This window comes from Sebastes fasciatus, chromosome 12, assembly GCF_043250625.1.
Source record: "Sebastes fasciatus isolate fSebFas1 chromosome 12, fSebFas1.pri, whole genome shotgun sequence".
In the NCBI taxonomy this organism is placed as follows: domain Eukaryota; kingdom Metazoa; phylum Chordata; class Actinopteri; order Perciformes; family Sebastidae; genus Sebastes; species Sebastes fasciatus.
In genome coordinates this window covers 8,064,664-8,090,939 of record NC_133806.1, presented here as the reverse complement: position 1 = coordinate 8,090,939, position 26,276 = coordinate 8,064,664, and the positions used below count along the sequence as shown (strand labels likewise).

General features: G+C 41.2%; 1 protein-coding gene across 3 annotated transcripts in view; it reads left to right on the top strand.

The window, feature by feature from the left end:
• Window positions 1-21,274, top strand: part of bbs9 (Bardet-Biedl syndrome 9) — a 191,490-nt gene extending 170,216 nt beyond the window's left edge. For all 3 annotated transcript variants that reach the window (XM_074652975.1, XM_074652974.1, XM_074652976.1), the window contains one exon: window positions 17,468-21,274. In XM_074652975.1, the coding sequence (XP_074509076.1) occupies window positions 17,468-17,835 (368 nt within the window). In that variant the 3' untranslated portion in view covers window positions 17,836-21,274. The remainder of the gene's footprint in view (window positions 1-17,467) is intronic.
• Window positions 21,275-26,276: the final 5,002 nt, after the last annotated feature.

The window sequence follows — 26,276 nt, the reverse complement described above, 5'->3', positions numbered from 1 at the left end:
TAACAGTCTGATTTAGTGATTTCAATATCATTGGAGTTGTTGGCTATACTGTCGATTTTACTAATTACTAGTGAGTGCATCTGTTTTAAGCGTCCCCTGGAATCTCGATTGTTTATGCTTGACTTGCAGTGTTTCTCTATTTGCTTACGTTTTCTGTATTTACAGCGTGTTTCTTTATGCCACGTGTTGCGTGCAGTGCATTGAGCTTTCTCCTCCACCATAGTTTTGTCTACAGCAGAAGAAACCAATAACTCTAATGTGTACCCATAAAACACATCTTCTCTTTTTTAATGTGCCAAAATGTCAAACCTCAACCATTACAAATTGAACATGTGCATAAAAATAGTTGTTAATGTCTAAATGTTCTTAACTCTTCTATCTCGTCCTGATATTATAACACTGAGGTCCCAGGAACATAGTCACAGAGACCTTTGACCTTCATCTCTCTAATGTTGAAATGCAAACTGGGTAATAATTCATTAAAAATAGTTTTTAACTAACTGATAACAATTGGTATTGTAATTAGTTGTTATATACTTTAGTACTTTTTGTTGTCCCTGCTTGTGTTTATAGCCTGGCTCGGGCTCACAGTGGTGGCCATGTTGTCGGCTGTTTGGAGCTGTGATTACAGGACTGCAGCAACAATTTACGCACAACTGAGAGTTTACTAGTGTGGGCGAGAGAGCAAGATAGCAGGAGAGACAAGGAGAGAGAGAGCAAGGAGAGGAGGAGAGAGGGAAGAAGGAGGAGGAAACTGAAAATGAAGCGTGAAAGTAAAGAGGGAGTGTGTGATTATACAGTAGAGGATGTTTACTACCTGTGTGTGTTTGTGTGCGTAAACGTGTATGTGACCTCCCCAACACCCCGTCTCCATGGCGATGGGGACGCCATCACAGTGTCAATCACAACTTCAATTTGACTGGAAGGAGGAAACAGTCGGCGCTGCAGCAGTATTCTGATTGGTTGTGTTTGTGGTTCTAAAAGAAAATGTTAGATTAATGACAGCTAGATTTTATTTCTTCCAGTTATGTGTGTGTGTGTGTGTGTGTGTGTGTGTGTGTGTGTGTGTGTGTGTGTGTGTGTGTGTGTGTGTGTGTGTGTGTGTTTGTGTGTGTGTTCAAGGTAACATGTCATTAAAATAACGGAGTAATTTTTAAATTATATTTAGCATCACTTGAAGGCTGTTTGTGGAATTAATTTGGTGTGTTTGTGAAAGAGCTCTGTGTTTTTCCAGGCACAACTTTTCCTCCCGTTAATTCAGCGGAATAAAGTGTTTGCAGTGAATTTGGTGTGTTTGTTTATGTGTGAATGTGTGTACGTGTGTGGTGTAGTTAACCAATGATAGGTAAATCTCTTAGACATATCCCTGGCAACCTTAATACCACACACTAATGCACACAAACACACAGTGTGAGGAATCAGTGGACACTTAACACATTGAAACACTGTCAGCCTGTCGTTTGCGGGGAGCATTTTATTATGTTTTATTAGGTTATTTAGAAATGAAAACATGGGGGGAAATAGGAAATGAAAATGCAATAGAATGGTGAAGCACATATTTCTGTATATTTTTAGACGGAGCAAAGTTTGTCTTCCCACACTTTTGTCTGATGTCAACACCTGCACTGAAAAGTTTAAATAAAGTGTTGGTAACACTTTATTTTACCGTAATTTTCCACTAATTTCCAAAAGTTTCCAGGAAATAACTGTCTTTTTTTCAATCGATATACATCCAATGAATTCCAATATGTAGCTGTAACCTAGAGAGTCTTTTAGGCAGAAATACAAGACAGAATTAAATTATAAATTAAAAAGTAAAAGGAAATAGTTTTTATCAAATGCATAGATGATGATGATGATGATGATGATGGAGGAGAATAGGGGATGTATGGGCTCCCCCTCCCAAGTATAAAGTCTCCTTTGTTTTTACCGAGGGGGGGGTCAGAAATATTCCTTCATGGTTTCCTCTGCTACTGCTGGCTTTTTCTTTTCCGTCGGAGATGTGGTGAGGTGAAATGTATCTTTGGCAGAGGTGGTGAAGAGGAAGAGGAGGAGGTGGAGGAGGAGGAGGAATGATGGCTGACCACAGTGCAGCTAACAAACAGACACAGAGCCAGGGCTGTTAAAGGAAGCTGAACAGGTGTCAACTTAGAGAGAAGGCTTTGAGAACAAGAACGTTGGAGGAGAATAAAAGGGGAGAGTGAGATTAAACGGGGAAGGAAAGGAAGAATAATAGAGAACTTAAAAGTGGATGGCCGAAACGGGAGAGGAAACGTTGATGGTATAGAAAAACGTTGGTGCTCAGGAGGAGTCGTTTTGAACGACAGACTTTTCGTTGTCTTTTCTAGTTTCTAAAAACGATGTTTAGACACATTTTTGTAAAAGTGAACAGGGCAGCATTAGGGCTGGGTATTGACCCTTTTTTTGGTACACACTGAAATGTACTGTAGTTATTGATGCATGTGCATGTATATATACTTTATATATCCGTCAAGTAGCGCGAGTTGGCATCAAATGTCTGGTCACATTCAAAGTCTTGTTTACTTATTATTTGATAAGACAATTTCTGATTGAAATACACATTTTTGTCAATTTTAAACTCTGTTTATTTGAACAAATTTAACAAAAATAATAAATTATAAACAAGTAATAAACTTATTTATTTGTTATTTATTATATTTTTGTCTATTTAACAGGGAAACTACAGCTAAACATTGTAACTTTGGAAGACACAATGCAACAGGTACATTATTAAAACAACTAGCAAATAAATTGCCGCCACAAATTTAGGATATTTGGGCTTAGTTCTTGTGAGGCTGCATTTGAGAACCTTGGGTTATTTTGTTAAATTAGAAATAAGGTTTTTGTACAAAAACACATTTATATTCGTCAAAGCAATTGGGTATCATTTTGGTATCTAGTATCCATAAATCTAGTTTCAAACTTTCAAACAATACCAGCATCCATTTTATTGATAAAATAATCTCATTTAGTTCCATTTAGTAGCTGATTTGGAGCTTTCGATCATACCACATGATGTTTATCAGAAATTGACATTTTCTATTAGCAATGTTAGAACTTCTCATCCATATTGGCTTAAAAGCTGAGATTGAAAGTTCATTCTTCATTCTTGATCTTGGACACAACAGCATATTTGACTAAATCTGTTTACAATCTCACAGTTTACCTTCTTTAACTAGATTTGTGTGTGTAATACCTGTCTGTAACTGCATTTTATTAAACACCTGAGTGTATATAGATGTGAGAGAGAGTCTGCAGTAGCGTTTAATTTGTAGGTACTTAAGTGGTTTTGTGTACATGTTGTAATGTATACATGAATATACACTGTGGTGTCCCTCAGCTCCTTAGGGGTCTTGCTGCTCGGTCTGGAGGTTGAGGAGGGGGTCGGTGTATGTGTGTGCAGGGTTTCCCCCAGCAGGGTGCTCTGTCTGTGGCTTGCCAGCCTGGGTGTTGCCCCTTCCTCCCTCCGCTTCGCGTGAGCGACAAGGAAAACACCCAGCGCCCTGAAATATGAAAAGGCCTTAAAATATCGTCAAATACTGTTATAATTGGCTTCACGGACAGCCGAGGTCACGGCCATGCTGGTTCTGCTCTTTTCATTTACCTCTCGCATGTTTCACTGGTGCTGTCGTCCAGGAGAGAGTTACAGCAGGATGAGCCGTAAATTCAACATCTGTGAGGTTAAATTGAACAAATACAGAAGTCCAACATTAAATACTGCTGCTCGTCTGAAAAAAAGTGGTTTTGGATGGACTGATATAAAGAAAGCAGTGATTTCTTTTTTTACCTAATGGTTTATGGGCACTCTCTTATACCCTTTTTTCTACCAAAATTAGTGCGTATTTGCAGGTTTTTTAACCACAGAAAACTTGCTAAAAATAGCCGATAGACTCCTTTCCCATTGCAAGTGTGCCGTACCGTTGCACTGACCTTTCTGTCACGTTTAGCCCCACGGATGCGCCAAACTTTCCCATTTTACAGCTAAACAGTGCACTACAAGATGTTTTCTGAAAGCATTTGAAGCGAGAAATAGGCATTACAGTAACAGAATATTGATTCATATTTGACCGTATGTCATTATTATCAATATTATAATGTAACATTTCCCAGACTGATCGTAGTTTTTATCCATATTGACACCCTAAGATGATCTTCAGAAGCTTTTTGATGTTCTCTAACACAGTAGATTTCACTGCTGTGGCTGTGTAGTTTCACATCTGTTTACAAAATCACACAACTCTGAAATCTCCGGAAACACAGTCTTTTGAAAAAATATTTTTAAAGGAGCAATATATAGCACTGACAGCTACCGTTTAAAATGGGTAACAGCAGTCCAAAATTGGAGCCGTGGCCCGTCCGCTCCTCCACTGTGACTGATAGCCGTTAGCACGTGTTCATAATTTGAGAGTTACCTTCTAGACACGACCGTGTTAGTCTCTGGCCAGCAGTAGTCGGAATCACTTCACCGGCTGTGTGTGTCATATACTCGCTGCCTTGATAACCAGCTGCACACGGACCATGGAGAGATGTGCCGAAGCTTTTCAGGTCGGGTAGAATCTAACGTTAACATAATCTCTGTTAATCCAGTCTGTTTGCGTGCTTCCATGGCTGCAGAAGGCTGTTTGCGTGCCAATTTGTTTCATATGTGCAACAGGGTGTTGATTGGGCAGTGGACGGGATCACACCGGTCAAAACAAAAACGGAAAAGAGATTTCAAAGGAGAGCATACTGGCTGTAGCATTGTTGTCGGTGAAGCCAGTATTTCAATTTAGCATGTTTCTTTAATTTCTGATGATTTACCATGATCATTTTATGATTTATTACAGTAAATATATAACATATTGGTCCTTTAACAAACCTCCATCACTAATAAAAAGCACTCATTAAGTCAAATCTTCTGGCTGGAAACATCTGTTCACATCTGTGCATTAGCAGTAATCTCAGGTAGAACATTTAAGTTGTTTTTTTAACTCAATTCATATACACTCATCCCTCGATGTCACCAATTGTCTGACTGGGCAAGTGGATAAAAACCTTGAGGATGCTGCATGTTCATTTTGATATTAGTATTAATAACATCATCAATCTCTGCCTTTGGGCCGGATTGCTTTACAGCATAAAAAATGGAGACAGTGCTGTTGTTTTAGAGCAAATGGAACCAAAGTATTCAGAGTTTCTGATGGGAAGAAATCACTTAGCAACATGTTTAATTTCCTTGGGAAAGGGCTGCAGGGAATTGTAGTCTTAATTTAGAGACGAATGACCACTAACATGCTGTAAAACATCGGTCACCTGGTATCTCCACAGTGCAGTGGGTTTATAATAATATGATCATGTTTAAAAATGACCGAATGAGCAGCTTGTGCGCTGTACACCGTGTTGCTCAAGGGCACTTGACACACACACATCAGCTATTTAAAGACTCAAACCTGTGAGCTCCTGGTTACGGAACGGACAATTTCTCCGACCACATCATATTTTTTCTGGGCAGTGAGAGAGCTCATGTTTCATCCTCCCACTGTGTTTGCAGTGTGTGTGTATGTATATGTGTATGTGTGTGTGTTTGAGAGGGAGAGAGTGATGCTGGCAGACCATTTGTGGCCCGACCAGACTGAAAATTCAGCCGTCTTCACACACACACACACACACCCACACACACACACACACCCACACACACACACACACCCACACACACCCACACAGAGGTTATATTTTTAACAAAAGCATACTGGGCATATTTGTAGGGTGTGTGATGCAGAGGGATTTCTGTAAAAGCAAAATAATCTTTGTCAGCCTGCTTTGTGTGTGTGTGTGTGTGTGTGTGTGTGTGTGTGTGTGTGTGTGTGTGTGTGTGTGTGTGTGTGTGTGTGTGTGTGTGTGTGTGTGTGTGTGTGTGTGTGTGTGTGTGTGTGTGTGTGTGTGTGTGTGTGTGTGTGTGTGTGTGTGTGTGTGTGTGTGTGTGTGTGTGTGTGTGTGTGTGTGTGTGTGTGTGTGTGGGTGGGTGTGAGTGGGTGTGAGTGTGTGTGCGTGCATGTGCGTGCACTCACCCAGTGTTGTAAATGTCCTCTCTGATGTGGCTGGCTGTATTTAGGCAAAGTGCAGAGAGCGCTGAGGAAGTTGATGGAGGCGTGTATGTGTGTGTATTTGTGTTTTTTGTGTACGTGTTTTTGCGCGTGCGTGTGTGTGTGTGAGACGAAGAGATTTTATGTCACCACCAGACCTGGAACACTTTATGTCCTTTTCTATCAGGCCAAAATGTCGGTTCTTCGGACCAGCCACTGTATATTTTTCTGTACATTATGCATATGCGTGTGTGTGTGCGTGTGTGTGTGTGCGTGTGTGTGTGTGTATGTGTGTGTGTTGCTTAGTAGCAGGGCGTAGCTGAGCAGAGAGAAAATATCTTGGCCAACCGCGGGAATGAACCCACCCACTATACCACACCCAGAGAGAGAGAGAGAGCAAGCAGTGGTCTCAGTCAACCTCTCTCTCTCTTTATATCTTTGTCTCTCGTTGCTTTTCTCTCTTTTATTGTCTCATTTTAAATGCGTCAATTACCATCCGTCTGTTTTTCTTATTTAATTCATGCTGTCTATCTGCGTGCATCTCTATTTTTTCTTTGCCTCCTTTCTATTTTCTACGTCTCCTTGTTCTCTCCTCTGTAGTTTTGGGTTCAGATACGGGATTACGTTTTTAATCCAGCTCCAGATTAAAGCAGAAGTCGGTAGAATTGCAGCAAATATGATTAAAAAGAGTTATTTTTATAAAACGGTCACTATATCCTAACAGTAGTGCATGAGACAGGTAATCTGAAAAAAATCCTGTGCCTCAGTGTCCTCCGGTGCTCCTCATGGCATCTGCAAGATTTCACAGACCGGAGGAAAACAACCAATCAAAGCCGAGCTGGAGCCTCGCCGTCTCTGAGTCAGTCGCTCGCAAACTCCAATCAAAAGATCAAACTAGGCAGCGCTCTCAAATATGAATCAATATTCTGTTACTGTAATGCCTATTTCTCGCCTCAAATGTTTTCAGAAACATCTTGTAGTGTACTGTTTAACTGTAAAATGAGAACGTTTGTGACCCGGCAGTCATGTTGAGATCAGTTGAGGAAATACCAAGCACCGCCTACGAGCCGGAGCAAACTTTCTCATTTTACAGCTATACAGTACACTACAAGATGTTTCTGAAAGCATTTTACACGAGAAATAGACATTACAGTTACATAATATAATATCTAGTTATCTCTCAGAACACTTGAATTACAATATGCTGAAAGGTTATTATGGAAAATGCCAAAAACATTCTGCCTACTGCCACTTTAATAAAACACCCAACTCTCCAAAACTAACACATCTCATATCAAATTATTCATCTCTGCAAACAAGCAATCTATAAAATGTTGTGGTGGCACCAGCACTGACTGTTGCTTTCACTGGTGGAAATAACAAATGTGTGACTAAAGGCGAGGGTATGCTCAAAACCAACTCATTTGTCTGACATGTCGTCTTACCACATCTGAAGGAAAAAGTGTTTATTGATGTTCTGAATGTCCAAAAGCAGGAAGGCGGGGGGAAAAGCCTGCCATGATGAGAGGGACGAGACGCGATAACCAATTCAAAAGCACACTTTCAGACAGTCTCTACTGGAAGGCATTCATGCAGGTGCAATCGTTTGCACATATGAAATGTCACAGAAGTCGTTGTGTTTATTATTTATTTAAGGATTCCCATTAGAAGCACATGAATGTGACTCTATAAAAATACAATACGGACATAAAATAAATAGAGATACACAGAACTTTAGCCAAACAGAGAAATTGAGGATGTAGTACTAGACATAGCAGTGCGGTTAAACATAAAAACAGAGAAAGAAAGACACTAAAACATGTATAAAATCACACTAAAACAAACAGACTAGGTATATAAACGAATGAAAGATTTTGAGGATATTAAAAAATGACATACATGTGTGTTTGACATATTAAAGACACATACACACACATATTAACACACCTACATACATGTGGGTGCCATTATTTGGCAAGATATCTCTTTATTATCTTGTTATGGACGGTTGATATAATATCTTTAGGAAGAAAATTCCAGAGTGCTATTGACTTGTATATAACGGTACATTTACGAAAATTCGTTCTTGGAGCCGGGAGCCTTATGTGACCGGAGGCTGCACCTCTTGTGCTGTAACCATGCCCTGTGTGAAGAGTGAAAAAAGAGAGAACTTCAAATCCTGCCTACTTTCACACCTCCACACACCTGGCCAAACACTGCATAAAGCATGATGGTGTGCTTGTCGGTTTCGGAAGTTACAGAAATTCTTGGACGCCCCCTATTTCTGACATCTGGAAGGTGTGATTTCAGACACACTGACATGCACTTTGGTTGAATAATACTGATGCTTTAAGTCACTCAAAGGCCAGGTTACTGAACATTAATCAGACTACCACTCTAAACTGAAGCGTTTCTACCTTCTCAGCCAGCAAAATGTGGTTACAGATGATTAAAGGGGACATATGAAAAAATCACTTTTTCAGTATTTGTGCACATACATCCCAAACTGTGAAATAAGACAACCCAGTCAGTTTTGTGTGCTGCCTAGATCAGAAAACATGTTATTCGACAAGCCATTCAGATTAGTCTCCCCTTCCTATGTCACATGCACGCTTATTAGAATGTGTTGCCAGATCAGATTTACAGTATCCAGCCCAATCACAACTTAAAATCCGCCCAAATTCAATAAAAAAAAAGCCCAAATCATAACTTTGGCAGAAACATGTGTAAAAAACTTAAAAACCATTACATACGCAATAGAAAACACATCATAAGCATACAAAGCTTCATATCTGCATCAAATAACCAAAGATAAAATGGTACATAAATAGGTTATTGCAACACACAAAAAGTACAGTCAGAAAACCAGCCCAATCTGGCAACACTGCAGCCTGAGAACCACCTATTCAGATGGTGAATACTGGTATGAGAAAAATATAAACGTGTTCTAGTAGAAACCTAAAATACAAGAATGAACCTGAAAATGAGCATGAAATGTCCCCTTTAACTGAATCTTTGAATTTAGTTATTCATAATTTAAAAACTAAACCTCATTATGTTCAATAAAGGACTTGAAAGGTTTCTGTATTATAAGCATATTCTGTAGTGGATTCAGATTCAGTAAAGTGCTCTCCAAATCCAACCCCTCTCTTCTCTCTCTGTACGAGAAACGTTTCCACGGTTGGCGAGGATATTCCCCATCATCACTGTGAAACGCAGACTGCAGTAATGACCAGTGTGAGTGTGTGTACGTGCCCGAGTGCCCATTTTCACATAAATATCTGTTTTCCCTGCAAAGACGTTTTGGTATATGTGGGTGTGTGCATGTGTGTGTGTGTGTAGCGCTCCATGGGTGGTGTAGCAAAAGGCACAATCTTAGCTGAGCTGTCAGTGGTCTGCGTACACACACACACACACACACACACACACACACACATACACACACACACACACACAGCGATGGACAGGCCTGTTGTGCTTCTACAGCACATTCCACACCAAGAATAGTATTAAATACTGCCTGTCCAGCCACTGTCAAACTCTCCCTCTCTCTCTCTCTCTCTCTCACACACACACACACACACTCCTTTTGCATCGTTAGCTATTATACATTTTTAAAGTGTTTTGATGATTTATTTTGTTGAATCCACCTTTTTCTCCATCATCTCTGCTTTCTTTAGTTTGTTTTTTAATACATTTCCCAGAATGCCGTCCAGCAGCCATCAAAGGTTGTGAATTAGTACTTTATTTCACATGTGGGTGGTAGGCTAAGGCTTACCACAGTAATCAGTGTTACCGGTGTTACACGGTGTTCGGGCATACATCAATTACATTACTTGCCCACCGCCCTCACCGTTGTTTTGCTTTTTTTTATAGAAATAAAACCCATTTTGTTCATTTTTGTGTATCAGCACGTGTTCATCAAATAAAAAAACTCTAATTTGTAAAATACTAAGCCTGTTATCAATACATAGTCGGACAACAGACGCTACAATTATACGCTGAAAGGGAAAGTGTCTGCTCCGTACCGAGTCTAAGGAGTGCGACAAGACGATGGCGGAGGATTTGGTGTCAAAGCGAAAAGCAAAAGTGCCTATTTGGAAATATTTTGGATTCAAACCCAGTGCTGATAGGGAACCATAACGTTAATGAGGCAATCTGTAAACTGCAGCGGCGCCAGGTGGAAACCTACGTTCCCGCAGCGAAAGCTCGACCGGAGAGGCCAGACGCACAGCGATCCAACGTTAAAGATCAAAATAAGCTCTCTACAGATACTGAGAGAAATGCTGAACAAAAGACGTTAATCGTTGCAGTTAAAGGGCCATTAAAGTGACTCTCCCACACCGCCGCACAACCCTGCAGCGATTCACTGCAACGCCTGATCTGGTCTGAATGCAGCGTCACTCACAATAGCTCTCAGAGATTCTCTCTATTTTCTGTTTACTGTGGACAGATAGCACACTCATTAACTTAGCTCTGTCACTAACGGGACGATAAGTTCACACAACTTATTCAAAAAGGCATATTTGTGCCATTGACTTCTGTCTCTTTTGTGTAGTTGGAGCAGTTTATACTCCCACAGAGGAGGTTCAATAAAAGTGGATAGTAACACATTTAAGTTTTTCCTTATCCGATGAGGGGTCGTACTGTGAAGGACAGAGGGTGTCGTATGCTGTACAAATTATACAGCCCCCTGAGGCAAATTTGTGATTTATGATATTGGGCTTTACAAATTTGACTTGACACAAAAAAAAAGGCTACGATAGCTTCCTCCTTTTTGGATTATCCCCTTAAAGGTCAGCAAGACAGCTTGCTATTGGTAATCCGCTCAAATTCATGGTTAAAAGTTCAATAAAGTTGAACTCGATGCACTATATTGCGGATTTACTTCGCCTTTACGTGCGAATCCATTAAATGATTCCATTGGCATGAACTGAATTTGCTGCTGTTGTGTGTTTATGTGTGTGTGTTCCTCTCTCCGTCACACACACTGTCATTTCCCACGCTGTCGACCACACAGCTTTGTTTTTAGACTTCACATAATACTGTTGTGTCCTGTCCGACCGCCTCGTCTGGACCGCATGAACACACACATGATCTCAGTAGGCATACACACTCACAAACACACACTCAAAGAAACACACTACACCACAGATCCAATCAGTCAGTCCTTGGCAGATTCTGTTTCTCTCTCTCACACACACACACACTCTGCAGAGAGTATTCTCCTGCACGTTGATTGGTCGGGATGCGGGCTATCTGTGCGGCCGCCTCTATTTTGACTACGGCTGCCTGCAGATGAATGCAGCGCCGTGATCTGCCGCTAACATGCGAATCCAGGCGTAACGTGTGGGCTTTGAACGCAGCGCAGATAGCGTCCCTCTCCTTATCTAATCCACTCGCTGACTTTTGTTGCTGTGGTTTTTGTTTTTGAACCACGAGGAAACAAACAAGTGTTGCCCTCTAAACTCCAGTGGAAGATGAAGAGCCTTGATATGTTGGAAGCAGTGAGAAAGAGTGATGCAGGTTGAGTTTAGTCCTAAGATTGATTTAGAAAACCTGTCAGGGAAACATCATACATGTAGCCAAATAATAAGCACACACATTCTGCTGTATGTTATATACTGCAATAGCTGCATAAATACCAGCCCAATCTCACGGTAAGCATGTAATATACCCGCCTGTCCACCAGAAGAAAGCGTGTCAGTGTCACGTTTTGTATCACCGAGAAGTGAATATTACACACCTGCATGAAGATGCAGTATTTTGTAGTGACAGTTGCTACGTGACGTTTGTCACATGTTGTGTAGTGACCGAAGTCTAACTTCAGAGCGAGCTACGTAGTATATAAAGTTTACTTCAATTCATCAAGACTTTTCTCTGTTTTTGGTTTCTCCGTTCACCATGGAGGCATGAGAGAAAAACAACATTTTCTTCAAGAATTCAAGGTAACACGTGGTGAGTAATTGACATACAGACGGTCATTTTGTGGGTGAAGCATTCCTTTAACCAAATGCTGTGAATGCCTAAATATAAGTCACTACAAGTGGATATTGTATTGCAAGATTGAATATTGTGGTGGGAAAAAAAAATATGTTGTCAAGCTCCACGCTTTTTTTCCAGCCTCACATGCACACTGGGAGCTGCCCAGTACAACCACAGCTCTGCTGGGGGAGCCGAGAAGCTTCCCTGAAGCAGCTGGATGTTCACTGAGCGTTCACTTTTCCCATCCGCAGTTTACCAGGGGAATTGAACTGGCAACCACAAACCCAAACCTGAGTAATATATATACACAAAAACTGATTCCATGACAAGAAAATAATCATAGAGTTGGGGTGAAGAGTCCACAATAGACTAATAAACCATCTCTGCTCAAATTGAAATGTTCTAAAATGAACATGGAAAGACGTACAACCAAATACCTCAGTTTCACAGGACCAACTAACAAACCACACAAGGGCAGTCATGTCATTAGGCAGGCAGCCTCGGCATCGGAGGGGTGATTTGCCTTTTTTTTTTCTCTGCGCTGAAAAGCGTGTTCCTGAAAATGAAACACCTCCTGAGTAATTTGGGGGAACAATATTATAATAGATTTATTCCCTGAAGGATCGTTCGCCGAAGTCAACGATGTGCAACGTAAGGAACTACATTACCCATGTTTTCCTGTCAAACTGATCCCATCCAGACACGGCTGTGGCAGATTCACATGGGATTAAAACGGCTGCAGACTGCGGTAATCCTGACAAAAACCACCAGACGTTTCCAGGTAGCTCCGGTCCCATGCGAAAAGGGTTTAACGTCACTTTGTTCCCGGCCACTCAGAGCAACGTGGAGCACCGGCCTCTGCTCTGTTTAGTCTACAGACCTCCACTTTGTTAGTTTGTTGAAGTAGCAGACTGACAAGACGTGACCTGACCCCACTGGATTTCCATACAGGAGGGAAGCTGCCATCTTGTCTTACAACGTCAATGTTTATCGACCCCTTGCTACCGCTCCCCCGAGGACCCGGCTCTCACACACTCTCCTGCTGAGAGTAAAAAAAGAAAATCTAGGAGAGGACGGTAGCTTCTCTGGGAGCTGGAATACGGTCTTGACATACAAGTGGAGGGAAAGTTTTCACAAATTTGGTCATTCTGTTTTTATAGGAGTGTAATGCTACACAGATCCTACATGAGAACGTCCTGTATCGTTCCCATCAGACCTCATATTCACCATGACTTCCTGTTCATCAACATCTTAGTAAGAACTACCACTCTGGCTTCATCCACACTTAGACTAAAAATCTCCGTCCAGATGAGCTTTTTAGAGTCGTTTGAGAATTAATCTCCGTCCATACTACCACGCCTGAAAACTCATATCACATGACCATTCACATACGTGAAATTAACCACTGGTGGTCGAGGCTGATGTTGTTGGTTTTCTTCCAGAAAAGGTTCCCGTGATGGGGCGTGACGTATCGGGGAAAGACATGTCATGACTGATAAGACCCAATCGAATGGGTGTCTGTGTCATCGTTTTCAAAGGTGTCCGTTTCTTCAGTGTGGACTCTAGGCATAAACAGCAAAAGTTATGCGTTTTGAAACAAAAACATTAGTGTGGATGTAGCCTTAGATGATAAAAGCAACCAAGAAACTCAACCTCTGACTACAAAAGCACCGACAATACACACATTAAAAGATGCACAAATTACAATGAAGGCCATTCAACCACCAACCAGAATGAGTCAATGAGGACAAGTAAAAAAAAGAGAGAGAGAGAGACATAGAGCCAAAAGGAGAATCGGCCCTTCAACATTACAAAAATAGATCAAATACTGTGACAATAAAAACCACTCCAATAACAACAACAACAAAGAATCACAGCAAATTAAAAGATGCATGTAAAGTCAATTTTACAGGAGCTGTCCAATCAGCACCACAAAAAGTAACAATAATCCATCACTCATTGGGCATATTAGCGATTAGGGATATAAAAATGCACCTGCCGGTGCCTGATTATAACTTTTTATTTAAATAAAGCCTCTCTTGTACACATTGCATTTCCTCTAGATTTTTTTTTTGTGAACCCCCAACCTTAAAGTTCAAACTGCGCCTATGTATTTAACACACACATGAAGAGATCACAGTCATTAATGGGTGCGGCTCATGTGAAGCTGAAATAGAAAAGTTTTCCAGCTATATCATGGTGAGAGATTGGAACGCGTAACCGTAGCTGCTTCACCTTTGTATGTAGAGTATTGTCATCTCTTTCTTGTTGTAGGACTATCAAGTTTTATAGATTTTTTTGTCCTCTCTGATTGTATCTCCTGCTGTGCAGAGTTATAGTATATTTTGAATCATCAAATAAAGTCAATCAATCAGTTAAGCACACACAAATACACATAGTCTCCTGGTATCTGTTGGCTCAGCTGCTGAGGAGTGATGTGCGGAGATTGGGGCTCAGTGTGTGTGTGTGTGTGTGTGTGTGTGTGTGTGTGTGTGTGTGTGTGTGTGTGTGTGTGTGTGTGTGTGTGTGTGTGTGTGTGTGTGTGTGTGTGTGTGTGTGTGTGTGTTTAGTGGTGGCCAGACAGTGACTGTCGCTGCAGGATTAACCCACACACTCAATCACATGGTCACTAACTAACACACACACACATAAGAGTACTGATTCACAGACCCAAACACATGAAGACACAGACATATCTTCAGCTTTATACATGCACACATGCTTTCTTTCTTTTTACTGCTTAGATACAGACACACCCTCAGCCAGCATTTCTTTTATGTCAGACTGTAAAAGTTCTGAGGCCACCGAGAGACCGTTTGCATGTCAATGTGTAAATTTGCACTTTTTACACAGCCGCTTTTTACACAATCTACGGTCGCCTACATTTATTTAAGTATTTAAATGGTTTGTTCTCACTTGTTCTGCGTGAGCGGATACATTTGTTGTGAAGCAGCTTGAAAGTGTGCTTTCTGCTCGTGTGTCTTGGAAACAGAGTGTGAATGTTGGTGTTTGTATATTGTATTTACTGCTGCCTGTATTTACTGTTATAGTTTTGAGGTTATGTGGTTATATGGAGTTGTTTGCCCCTGGTTGGGTCGGGTAGACAAGTGCCTGTAGGCAGAAAAACCCAATTCATTTAATGAGCCTCCTCACTTAGCATCTATTAAACTGTCTGTTAAACTGTGAAAACCTAAAATAGCGGCACACCTCACTTGTACATTGTATCAGTTGATGTATAATCATCCTCCGTGTTTGTTTTCACTTTCCCTCCTGTGTGAATCATAATAAGAAACATGAGATTACTAGGAAGCAGCTTTGAACACACTGACGCTGACTTGAAAACTATTGAGAAAAATACTGAATTGTAACCAAATTCAATAATTTCTTCTTTTTTTGATTTTGTTTTTAATGAAATGTTTTAGTTTTTTAGCCCAGACCACATGTATAATTCTCTCTAAAAGCAGTGTTATGGATTCATCTCAGATGCTAAAATAATTCCAGGTGTGAGTTTGATCTCTTGACGAATCAAACTTTCAAATCAAATTCTAAAGCCTTCATTCATCCATTCATTATCTGTAACCGCTCATCCTATTCATGGTCGCGGGGGGGCTGGAGCCGATCCCAGCTGACATTGGGCGAAGGCGCGGTACACCCTGGACAGGTTGCCAGACTATCACAGGGCTGACACATAGAGACAGACAACCATTCACACTCAAATTCACACCTACGGGCAATTTAGAGTCAAACATGTCTAAACTTAATTTTAAAGACAAAATCGCCAGCCCTTTTCAGTGAGTTGCATACTGTCGTTTATGGCACCCGTCTGCCTGCCACACACACACACACCCGTCCCGAGTCTCTCTCTCTTAAAGCCCTAGACGATGAGCCGTCTGATTAGAGCTCCTCTCTGGAGTCTGTGAACACACACACACTTCTACAGAGCAGTCTGTAGTCTCCACGTACATGCATAGACAGATACATCCACACACATAGACATGCAGACACTTTTAGAGCTACAGTCTCCACACACACACACACACTCGGTGAGATACCAGGCTGCAGTCTCCAGTCTCTAAACCCTCTCAGTTCTCATGGAGATAAGAAGTGCGTCTCATTGTTGGCAGACAACGGTCCCGTTATCATCTTATCAGACAGCCAGTCCAATCTGGAGGAGGCGGGGCTGCAGAGTGTGTGTGTGTTTGACAGGGATTGGGGGGGTAGGGGGGTACTTTGGTTAAGTAGGGGTCCTTTGTCATGCAACAGGTGCTGTTGTCGCTCAATTTGTCTTGATGCTTAAGACCAGTGTGAGGGCTGCAGTGTGTTTGCATCAGTGTGTTAAAGAACAAAACACAGCTGACTACTCCAACGTCAGTTAATCCTCATTCTCACTCCTGATGAACTGACTTACAATGCGACGACCCCCATCGGAGGTCGTACTTTGTTAAAACAACATGTGGCTCATTAACACTTTGATCACGACCCCTGTCAGCGCAGTCTGTCTTTGGGAGACAGAGGCCCTCTTCAGACCCGGCATTAACATGCGCCCTGAGAGATCGGGTCACAAGTGGGCAGCTTTAAATACGTCTGCTCACGCCTGGCATTAGACTGCGTCTCCACACGCGTCTCCAGTGACCACTTGTGATCGGATATTACTTCCCCGCTCCGGAGCACCGGAGGACACCAGAGGCACAGGGTTTTTTTTCAGATTACCTGTCTCATGCATTACTGTCAGGATATAGTGACCGTTTTATAAAGAAAACTTTTTTTTTATCATATTTGCTCCATTCTACCCGCTGCTGCTTTAATATGTGAATTTTGATTCGTCGCCTGGTCCTCATGTGAGTCAGTATGCACGGGGCCACACGAGGTGCCAGTGTGCATCTCTGCCCATGTACTGATTTATTTATTCATTTATCTATTGTCTGTGAGTTTGTGTATGGTCTGGCTAGATTGTAAAACTGAATTGCTCTTCTGGGATAAATAAAGAATCTGAATCTGAACAAAGAAAAGCTTTTTGAAAACTATGATGTCCATCTGCAGAGCTCTCTGTGCTCTGTGAGTCCTCATGTTGAATGCCTGAACCTGTATTTCTGTTGAATTTGTCAAGGGAATATCTGACCATGAAACAGTGATTTGATCTGATTTGACATCCCAATGCAGAAGCAACCAAATCACTATTTTTTTTGCTTGTTCAGTTGTCTGACAACAGACACAGAAAATATGTGATGTATGAGACTGAACTAAATTGCGACTTTTGCTCCATTTAGACACACTGATGTGTCCACGACGTACCATGCGTGTAATGCATCATTTTGTCACTGAAATGGAAGGATTGAGACATTTAGTCGTACGTAGAGGTGTGTGTATTAACGATGTCTTCGTTCTCTTTTGTCATTCAGATAAAGACTCCAAAGAGGCGAAGGAGGTGTCCAGGGAGTCATTAGAGGCCAGCGTGAAAGAAGAGGTGGGAGGCGCAGAGGAGCCCGTCAAGGAGGCGAAAAAGGAGAAGAAGGAGTCATCCAAGGAGAAGAAGGAGTCCAAGAAGGATTCAAGCAAAGAGCCCAAGGAGGAGGCGGCGAAGAAGGAGTCCAAGAAGGAATCGTCCTCCTCCAAGGAGAAGAAGGAGCCATCGAAGGAGAAGAAGGAAAAGGACAAAGACAAGGAAGGGAAGGAGGCCGGCAAGGAGTCAGGGGACAAGAAAGTGTCCAGGAAGTCATCTGTAAAAGTGAAAGAGAAGAAGAAGGAGCCAGACGCTGGAGAGGGCTGACAGGAGCGGTGCAGTAGGCTCACATGATATGCATACAGACACGTACATAAACACAAGATACATGTCTAAACATCATAAACATATATGTATATACAGTGTCCATGTAAACATATACAGTACAAAGTTACATAACTTGACACACACATATGCAGTCTTAATATATATTTACATGTAAATATACTCAGTCAGGGCCACATATGTCAGTAGCAAAGCAATTTCCTGTCAGATGCATATTTACGTTGTCCAGTAACACACACACACACACACACACACACACACACACACACACACACACACACACACTGACACACACACTTTCTGTGTCTCTGGGATTCTGAACCACATCCACTAGTTTCGGTGTGTGCGCGCTGGGCAACTGTGGTGAGGTCTGAGCCCGGGGAGAGCGAGGATGAAGGCGAACTCCTCCTCCTCCTCCTCTCCTCAGACATTTCGCTGACTCTCTCCTTCCTCCTCCTCCTCGTCTTCTTCGTCTAGCCTCAGCAGCAGTTGAACCCACAGCCCTGCGCCTCCCTAATCCCAGTCAGGCCCCAAACCACCCCCCTCGCCCACGCACACTTCTGGATGTGACGTCAGACCCGCCCCGGCTCTCGCCCGCCTCGCGTGGCACCGGGCCCCGCCAGAGCCTCCCCCGCCTCGCCGCTAAGAATAAATCGCCTGCCGACGTCCTGCAGCCCCGCTGCTTCCGGGTAAATCAAGGCCACATCCTATAGCCACCACTACCCCCTCTGGCCTCTTCCAGTCAGTTTTGCTTTTTAAATCTGGGACACTCAAGGACACGCGGCTGCCGATGGACACATACTTGGTGCTGTGGGGTCGAACCCGAGACTGTTTTTGTATGGTGGAAACCAACAGGGCGTTTTCTGGAAAAAGCAGGGTGGCAATCAGGAGGGTAGAGCCTGCACACCCGAGGTTTGTTCTGCTCATCTTCAAGAACATCATGGAGAGGAGGCTGGATATTTAATACACTCCAAGACACTTGTGTCATCTGTAACATCAGGAGCACATTCAACCAGCTCCATACGATACGGTTTGATATGGTATCGTAAGATGACCATTACTAGTGCCAGAGGAAGAACGGTCTTTCAGAATAAAAAATAAATACAAAATAAAAATAGGTTTTAAAATATACTGCACAACATCAACTCACTCAAATTACAACAAAGAAACATATGTTCCTACTTTTAGTGGTATCTAGTCATGCAGATCAAAGCATCCTCATACAACAGTTGGTATGATATGTTACGAAAAGTTATTCCTCATTTTACGGGTTTTTTCCTACGAATGTCCAGCAACAGGTTTCAATTTTGGCTCGTTACATGTATAGCGTTTTCAAAATAAACTTCTGTCTTCACAGCAAACTACTTGGTTAGGTTTAGGAAAATATTGTGTAAGTGTGTTACTTTAAAAACAGAAGTTATGTGACAAATAAGTCAACATTGACTTCTGGTTTCACACAGGGTATGAACGTCAGTGTCCTGGGCGAAAGTCTGTTTTTTTCCACCTCGACCTCCTCACTACTCAGAGTTTGTTCCTGGTTCACAATTATATGGATTGCATACAAATTATTTTTTTGGGACATACACGAATTACAGTGCATTGCTTTTCGTAGGTATAGCTACGAATGGTGTATGAGAACAGAAAGATAGATAGTTGTTGTAGATAGTGTTGTTGATTTGTGCACGTTCTGAGTAGAGTATCAATTACTGAAAACTGTCAAGTTCCGAAAGTTGGCATCAAATGTCTGAGGTAAAATGACTGTTTTGTGAATGGAGTCTCGTCTGGTCTTGAAGACCGCGATATAATGGCTTTAGTTCATGTCGGAGGTAAAGCGGCTGTGGATGGGAGCAGCAAAAAAACATATTTTATCCACCTAAAAAAATCAATATCAATTTAAGTGTAGGCTAGAATATTTTCCCTGCTTTACCTCGCCATCAGACAGCCCTTTCCGACGGGGAGCTGACGGTCTTCAAAGCCACCAGACCAGACGACATTCACAAAAACGTCAGGTCACCTGGGAAAACATTTTTAGAAAGGCTTGGGAAAATAGCATTTTGACACTAAAACATGCGTACTTCGACCAAAATTTGAATGTTGGGATTTGAATACATAAGGGACACCACTGTGAAGCTACAGAATGATATAAAAGGAATGATATTAAAACCTAAAAAATCCAATTCTACACTGTTTTATTTAGATAAAGTCCTTTTATGGCTGACTGTATTTAGACAACATTTAAAATTTGAGAAGGAGTTTCTTCAAAGAAATATATCGAGAAAAAAAAGTTGTTTTAATATTGGTATTGAAACTCAGGAAAACAAAACCCAGCCTTTGTTTTGAGAGATCCATCACTGACATTTCTGCCTCCTCTCCAATACAATTCAGGTGAATTACATTTTGATGTGTGGTGTTCACAGCTCTGAAACATTGCATTTAAAAAGGTCAAACTAAAACTGCATGGTTTTGATACCAGTAGAGGGAAGTGAGAAAAAATGTTTTGTACTTTTGGGGAACCACACAAAAAAATGGTATAAAGAATATTGATTTAATAAAAAGGTAAAGAATGTGTAATTGAGTATCATCATAGAGTTTTTACAAGTTTTCAGATGTGTGTTACTGACTTTACAGCTTAGTTTATATACAGAATGTTAGAATTAGTTGATCAGTAAACTTGAAAGTGATTCAGGAGCTTTAAAGTAAAACAGTTTGGGATGTGAATCTGTCTGGGCCCCTTCCATGATATAAGAAACACAAAAAGCGAGGAGTTTTCTTCCTGTTTCTTCGTGCTGATTAAGACCGAACAAAATTACGACAAATTCTCACGTGCGTCCTCGGTTTTATACTGGACCCTGTTGATATTGGAGATATTGAATCACAAGCTTAAAAAGTGTTTTTCTTTTTCATTGTAGAAATGAATGATTAAAACTTGACAAGCGTCAGCTCATACTTGCCAAGGAGGTTAGTCTGTGATGTTACAGAGGTTCCCATTGGACACAAGATACAACATGTTATTGTTTCAGAATACCTTGAATGTTTGTAATATAAAGTAGGTTTTGCACTGTTGTATTAGCTGTTCAGATGTACCAGGGTCCTGTTGTGAGTCTGCTTTTATAGCCACAATTCATTCCAAGAGGAGATGTTCTGCACGTCATTAACGTGCAACCTGCAGAAGATCCCCAACCAAGGAGTCTGAGAATGAAATCAACCTTATTTATGAAATATTTAGTAATAAAAGTGATCGACTGTAAGTAATCAAAGCCTTCAATTAGTGCTTTATTGACATTTTGTTTATTGCAACATTTATTTTGAAAAAAGACTGTGTTTCCCTGCATTTATTCTGCTTGTCTGGATGTGAATGATCAGGTAGAGTAATGTTATGTCATTATTATTCAGTTACAGGACAAATAACCTGTTGTTTTTTTTTTTTAGATTTTCCAGATTGAACATTTCTTGATATAAACTCACTTTGAACAGTAATTTTTCCCTCAGAGTTTGGCGCTGGGTTGTCTTCCTTCTGCACTGAAGATGTAAGTAGATCATAATTATGAAAAATGTTGGGCTATAATGGTAAATTCTGAACCCGTAAAGTGATGTATTACCATGGATTTAACATTGCTCATGTTGCTTTGTAATACAAATCTCATCCAGACAGGAAGTTCTCTTCATCGCTGGAAGCTCGTTGGGGAAAATTCAAATAGCGCTTTCGTTCACAAAGATAGCGATCATAGAGCACATGAAAGTGCAGCTCAACACCTTAAATGTATTTATGTTTAGCCAATTACCAACCAGAATCTTGTTAACTGTACTTACCAAGTTAATCACTGAGATCTGGGAACACGGCAACGTTGCGATCAGACGGGCTGTAATCAAACCCCCGGGTTACAGTTAGAACAGTAAAATTGTCTTTTGTAAACATCCATCACAGTTTACAGACCAACTACCTGGTGCAACTTGGACCTACTGAGAAATAATAATTACTAAAAAATATTAATTATTGTTTCATTGTTTAACAGTAAAATAACTACGATTAATTAACTATCAATTTACCATTTATAAATGATGGTTATTATAAAGTGTTACCAATTCCAAAAAATAAGGCCCAAGTTGTTATAAAATCTTTTTGAGTTTAGAGAATTGTAAACATACTGGATGAAGCCCAAAGGCCAACACATACAGACAGAAGTGGTAGTCATGTTACAATAGACGATATGTGCTGATTCGGGGAGCTAATGTGATAAAACTTGTTGAGTTGATGATGGGAAATAAGGCAGAGGCGTATGCGCGTACCAAAAAGTGTCCGATATACGAACTTGCATAGAAAACAATGGACAGGAGTGTTTTGAAGTGCATCATACAATGTGTTTTGCCCTTATGTCATCGTGTTGGCTTGACATTGCATATTGTGGCATATTTCGGAGTTTCCGACTTTCCATCGTCTCTCGAACACATCACGATTCTTACATTTTGTCCTCGGAGAGTTGCGGACAAAGTGTAGAAATGAACCAAACACTTGTCAAGTTGATGAACAGGACTCAGTCTGACGGCGTTTGAAGCGACAGTTTTTGTTTTTTCTTTTGGGCGGTGGAGGCGAGGTCAGCTGCAGATTGGGTAACGGTGCTGTTTAATCTGGCAGCAGCTCCCAGTGTGTGTACGCTGCAGATAAAGTTACAACCCGCAAAAACACTCTCAATTTCTCTGTTTCTCTTTCTCCATCACTCAGATATTTTCATTTCACTCTCAGCTCTGTTTTTATCCTCCTCCCCATTATGCTTCTGTCTATGTCTATTAATCCCCCTTTGTGTTATCTTTCCCTCCTTCTCATTATTTTTGAATTTCACATCAATCACGCTTTTCACTTGTCCCCCATCTTTCTGTTGACACCTCTCACAAGAAAAGTCACCTATATTCTCTCCATCTTTTTTGGTCACTTTCCTACTCTACTCTTTCCTGTCTCTTTTCAAAACTTTTAAATATTTTCTTTCTGTTTTCTGTCTCCATCACTCACTCCATTTTTGTTTTTTTTAACTACCTTAATTCACTTCAAATCTCCGTTCCCTCATTCCTTTTTCAGTAACTCTTTCTCGATCTCTCTCCTCCGATCACTCCATCCCTCCATCTATCAACACTCACTAAATTATCAGCCTCACTTTGTTGTTTTCTTTCCTATTTTAATACTCCACCCTTCCCCACCCATGGGAACTTTTCCTTCCTGGAAGTGTGGAACCTTTTTTTCAAGAACTTTACCCCCTTTGTCCACCAGAGAAACGTATCTGTTCCAACTGTAATTTATTTGGCCGTTTTTCCAATTATGAAATAAAAAAAAAACTATTCTTCCAAGCGCCACAAACTGTTGGCCGTGTTGGAATTTTGTTTTGAATATTTATTTAGAATAATAAACATCTCTGATTTGTTAAACAGACACTTTGTGTGTTACACAACCACCGTTTTTGGACGCCAAGCGTGGTTCTCCCTTTGCTAAAACACAGTGTTCAAGTAGTAGAGTGCTCCAGGAATGAGTTGTAAATCCCAGAAACGAGCGTTAACCGCTCGCGAACCTTATGTGTCAAGACACTACGCAAAAGGCTGCCTCTGGCGTCACAGCCTCCACCCAAACGACGAAATATGACACATAGGGATGAGATCACGTTGACTTTTTAGAGATGTCTGATTGTTTTTTGTATGTACTTGTGTGTGTTTGTTGAGTGTTTTTCTCTTTGTACCTGCTTCTTCTGCTGTTCTCTGTCGATCTTGATCTCGATGAGATCACCTGATGAAATAAAGTTTGTATAATATGCTTGTAAAACACAAAAAATAATGGAAGCAAAACATATCTTAGAGAATATGAAATAAGTCTGCTAAAGTACAAACTGCTTGAAAATGTTCTGCTCTTAAAGTCTGTCTGCCAGTGGACATTTAAGCCGCAACGGAGGCGCGACGCAGCCACATCCAGTGGACATCCGGGGTCATTTCTCTTCCATCTTCCTGTTTCTTTTTTCTCCCACATTAGTTCTTCACCAGCCTTTTTTCTTCTCTTCCCTCTTATACTTTTCTTCCTCGTCAATCTTTCTTTCTCCTTTGGTTTGTATTTGTGACTTTAATCACTTTCCCAGATTTAGTTTTTTCCCTCTTCAGTAACTTCTTCCCTCATTCTCGCCTCGGCCCCGTAAACCAGCTCTGATGTGAGGAACCACCAAACATGGCTGCACACACCCAACTGGTAAAAACATCAGACAACAATGCTTGAACAATCAAAGTGTAACCGGGCCGCAGCAGTTTGAACAGAGTGTAATAAAAGTGGAGTTCGGATTTAGACGTTGAGGAGCAGCCGGCTCAGTGTGGGTTTTATTTCGGAGCTTATTTCTGTCTCCCGGGGTTTAAGGCGTAAACAAACTGGATTAGATAATTGCCGCATCATTTTACTCTCGCTGCGGATTTGAAGCGTCAGCAGCGCTTCACCTCCGCCACGGGGAACTTAAGTGGCTCGGATTTCTTTTTTGTGTGAACAATACTGATCCCATGTTTTGATCCCAGGGGACAATTACCAGAAATTATATTTTGTTTCCTTGGTTACGCAGCTACATCATGTTTCTCTCCTCTATGTGGAAATATAGAAAACACATTTAGATCATATTTTCTCTTCCCCTGGTAACATTCATATTCATACCTTCTGTTTCTGTTGTATTATGGCTGGGGCGGCTGGGGGTCAGGAGGAAGAGCGGGTAATCGGAAGATCGACGGTTTGATCCCCGCCTCCTCCAGTCCACATGTCGAAGTGTCCTTGGGCAAGATACTGAACCCAAATCGCTCTGAAGGCTGTGCCATTGTTGTGAGTTCATTATAGAAAGTAAAATACCATATAATTCCCAGAATAACACGACTAGATCATATTTTCTGTTGGCCTTTATACAGTTCTGTAACCACCATGTTGGTGTCAGAGACAATAATATATCCACCACACAGATTAATGGTATAAAAAAAATACACACAAATGTGTTGAGAATGCTCATTACAACCCAACAACGTCAATATTGGACCATTCTCAAAAACCCTGGATCATGTTCAGAGAAAATAGCCGTGTTTCCTTTCACATATTTGTATGCACGTTTTGAAGTATTGCATTTGAAAAGCTGTATTTAAACAGCAAAATTGGATAAATCAAAAAAGTTGTTACGTTCGTTTGATGTGGTTTTGCCTTTGTTGAGAAAGAGTTGATGTGCTAAATGGATTATGGAAACGCCTTTGCCAATTAAATTCTGACGTAGTGAACATTTAACTTACATGACTGATCAGCTGTTTCTGCTGTCTGCGTCTTCCCGTATATATATTTATATTGTCTTTGTCTCTGGACAACATGAAACATGGCTAATACTAGCTGACATGAAAGAACAATTAAAATGTGCCCAATTGAAACAAATTCCTTAAGACCTCTCCCATTTTTATGCCTCTGAGCTGGTGGCAGCCATGGCCGGAGGCGTTTTGTTTTCAGGTTGTCCATTCGAAACTACGCCAGTTTATTCCCTCCAAACCAGTCAATGGAAACATGCCTTGCATTTCCTTTTTTGCGATATTTCAAAAATTCCCTTAAAATTTGCTTTACAATCGAATGCTCTCTGGATTATCTGCTCACGGCATCTACAGTGTGGTTACGGTTAGGGAAAGACTAGAAGACCTGTATGCAGGTCAGAAACACCTCTACCAATAGAGGTGCAGAGGACCCCCATAACAAGTTAAAACAGCGTCCATGCATGTTCTCCCATACGCTGCAAAGTCGTAGAAATAATTTCACTTGACTGATTCTGTACATACTACAGTGTTGAGTCCACATTGAAGCAGGTGAGTTGAAACACATCTTTTCTCTTTGACCTTTAAAAACAGCCACACTGAACATGTCTGCTGTGTTTCTGCCTGCAGGAGGAGGATGTCTGGTGTGTGTGAGTGCTCAGGTTCTGGTCCAGAGCAGCAGGTAAGGAGCTGAAAACTGAACTCTGCTGTAATCATGGAGGGATAAAATACCCTCCGTTTTTCTCTTTCGCTGAGGTTTACAAAGTCCATTATGTGCTGAGTGAGTTTCATGACCTGTGGGCCCTTGAAACCTGCACGAAAAGCATTCCTTTCTGAAAATTAGACTTTCTGCAGATATGTGTCCGACAACAGCGATACACGCCAAGAGATTAACTCGCAGCCCAACTTCCCTGTGAGAAGCTTGTAAAACCAGGAGACTATGGGGCATGATAGATCCCAGACCTCCCACACTAGTTCTGCTGTTCTCTAACAAAACAGAGACATGGAAAACACTTCACCTCTTTACATCCTGAAATATACACAGCACCAAACCCTCAATGTTTTACTCGCTGGTTTCCAGGGTGTTCATTTGTTGGGAAAAAGTACACAAATTGTTCATAAAAAGCTCCATAAACCTCTAA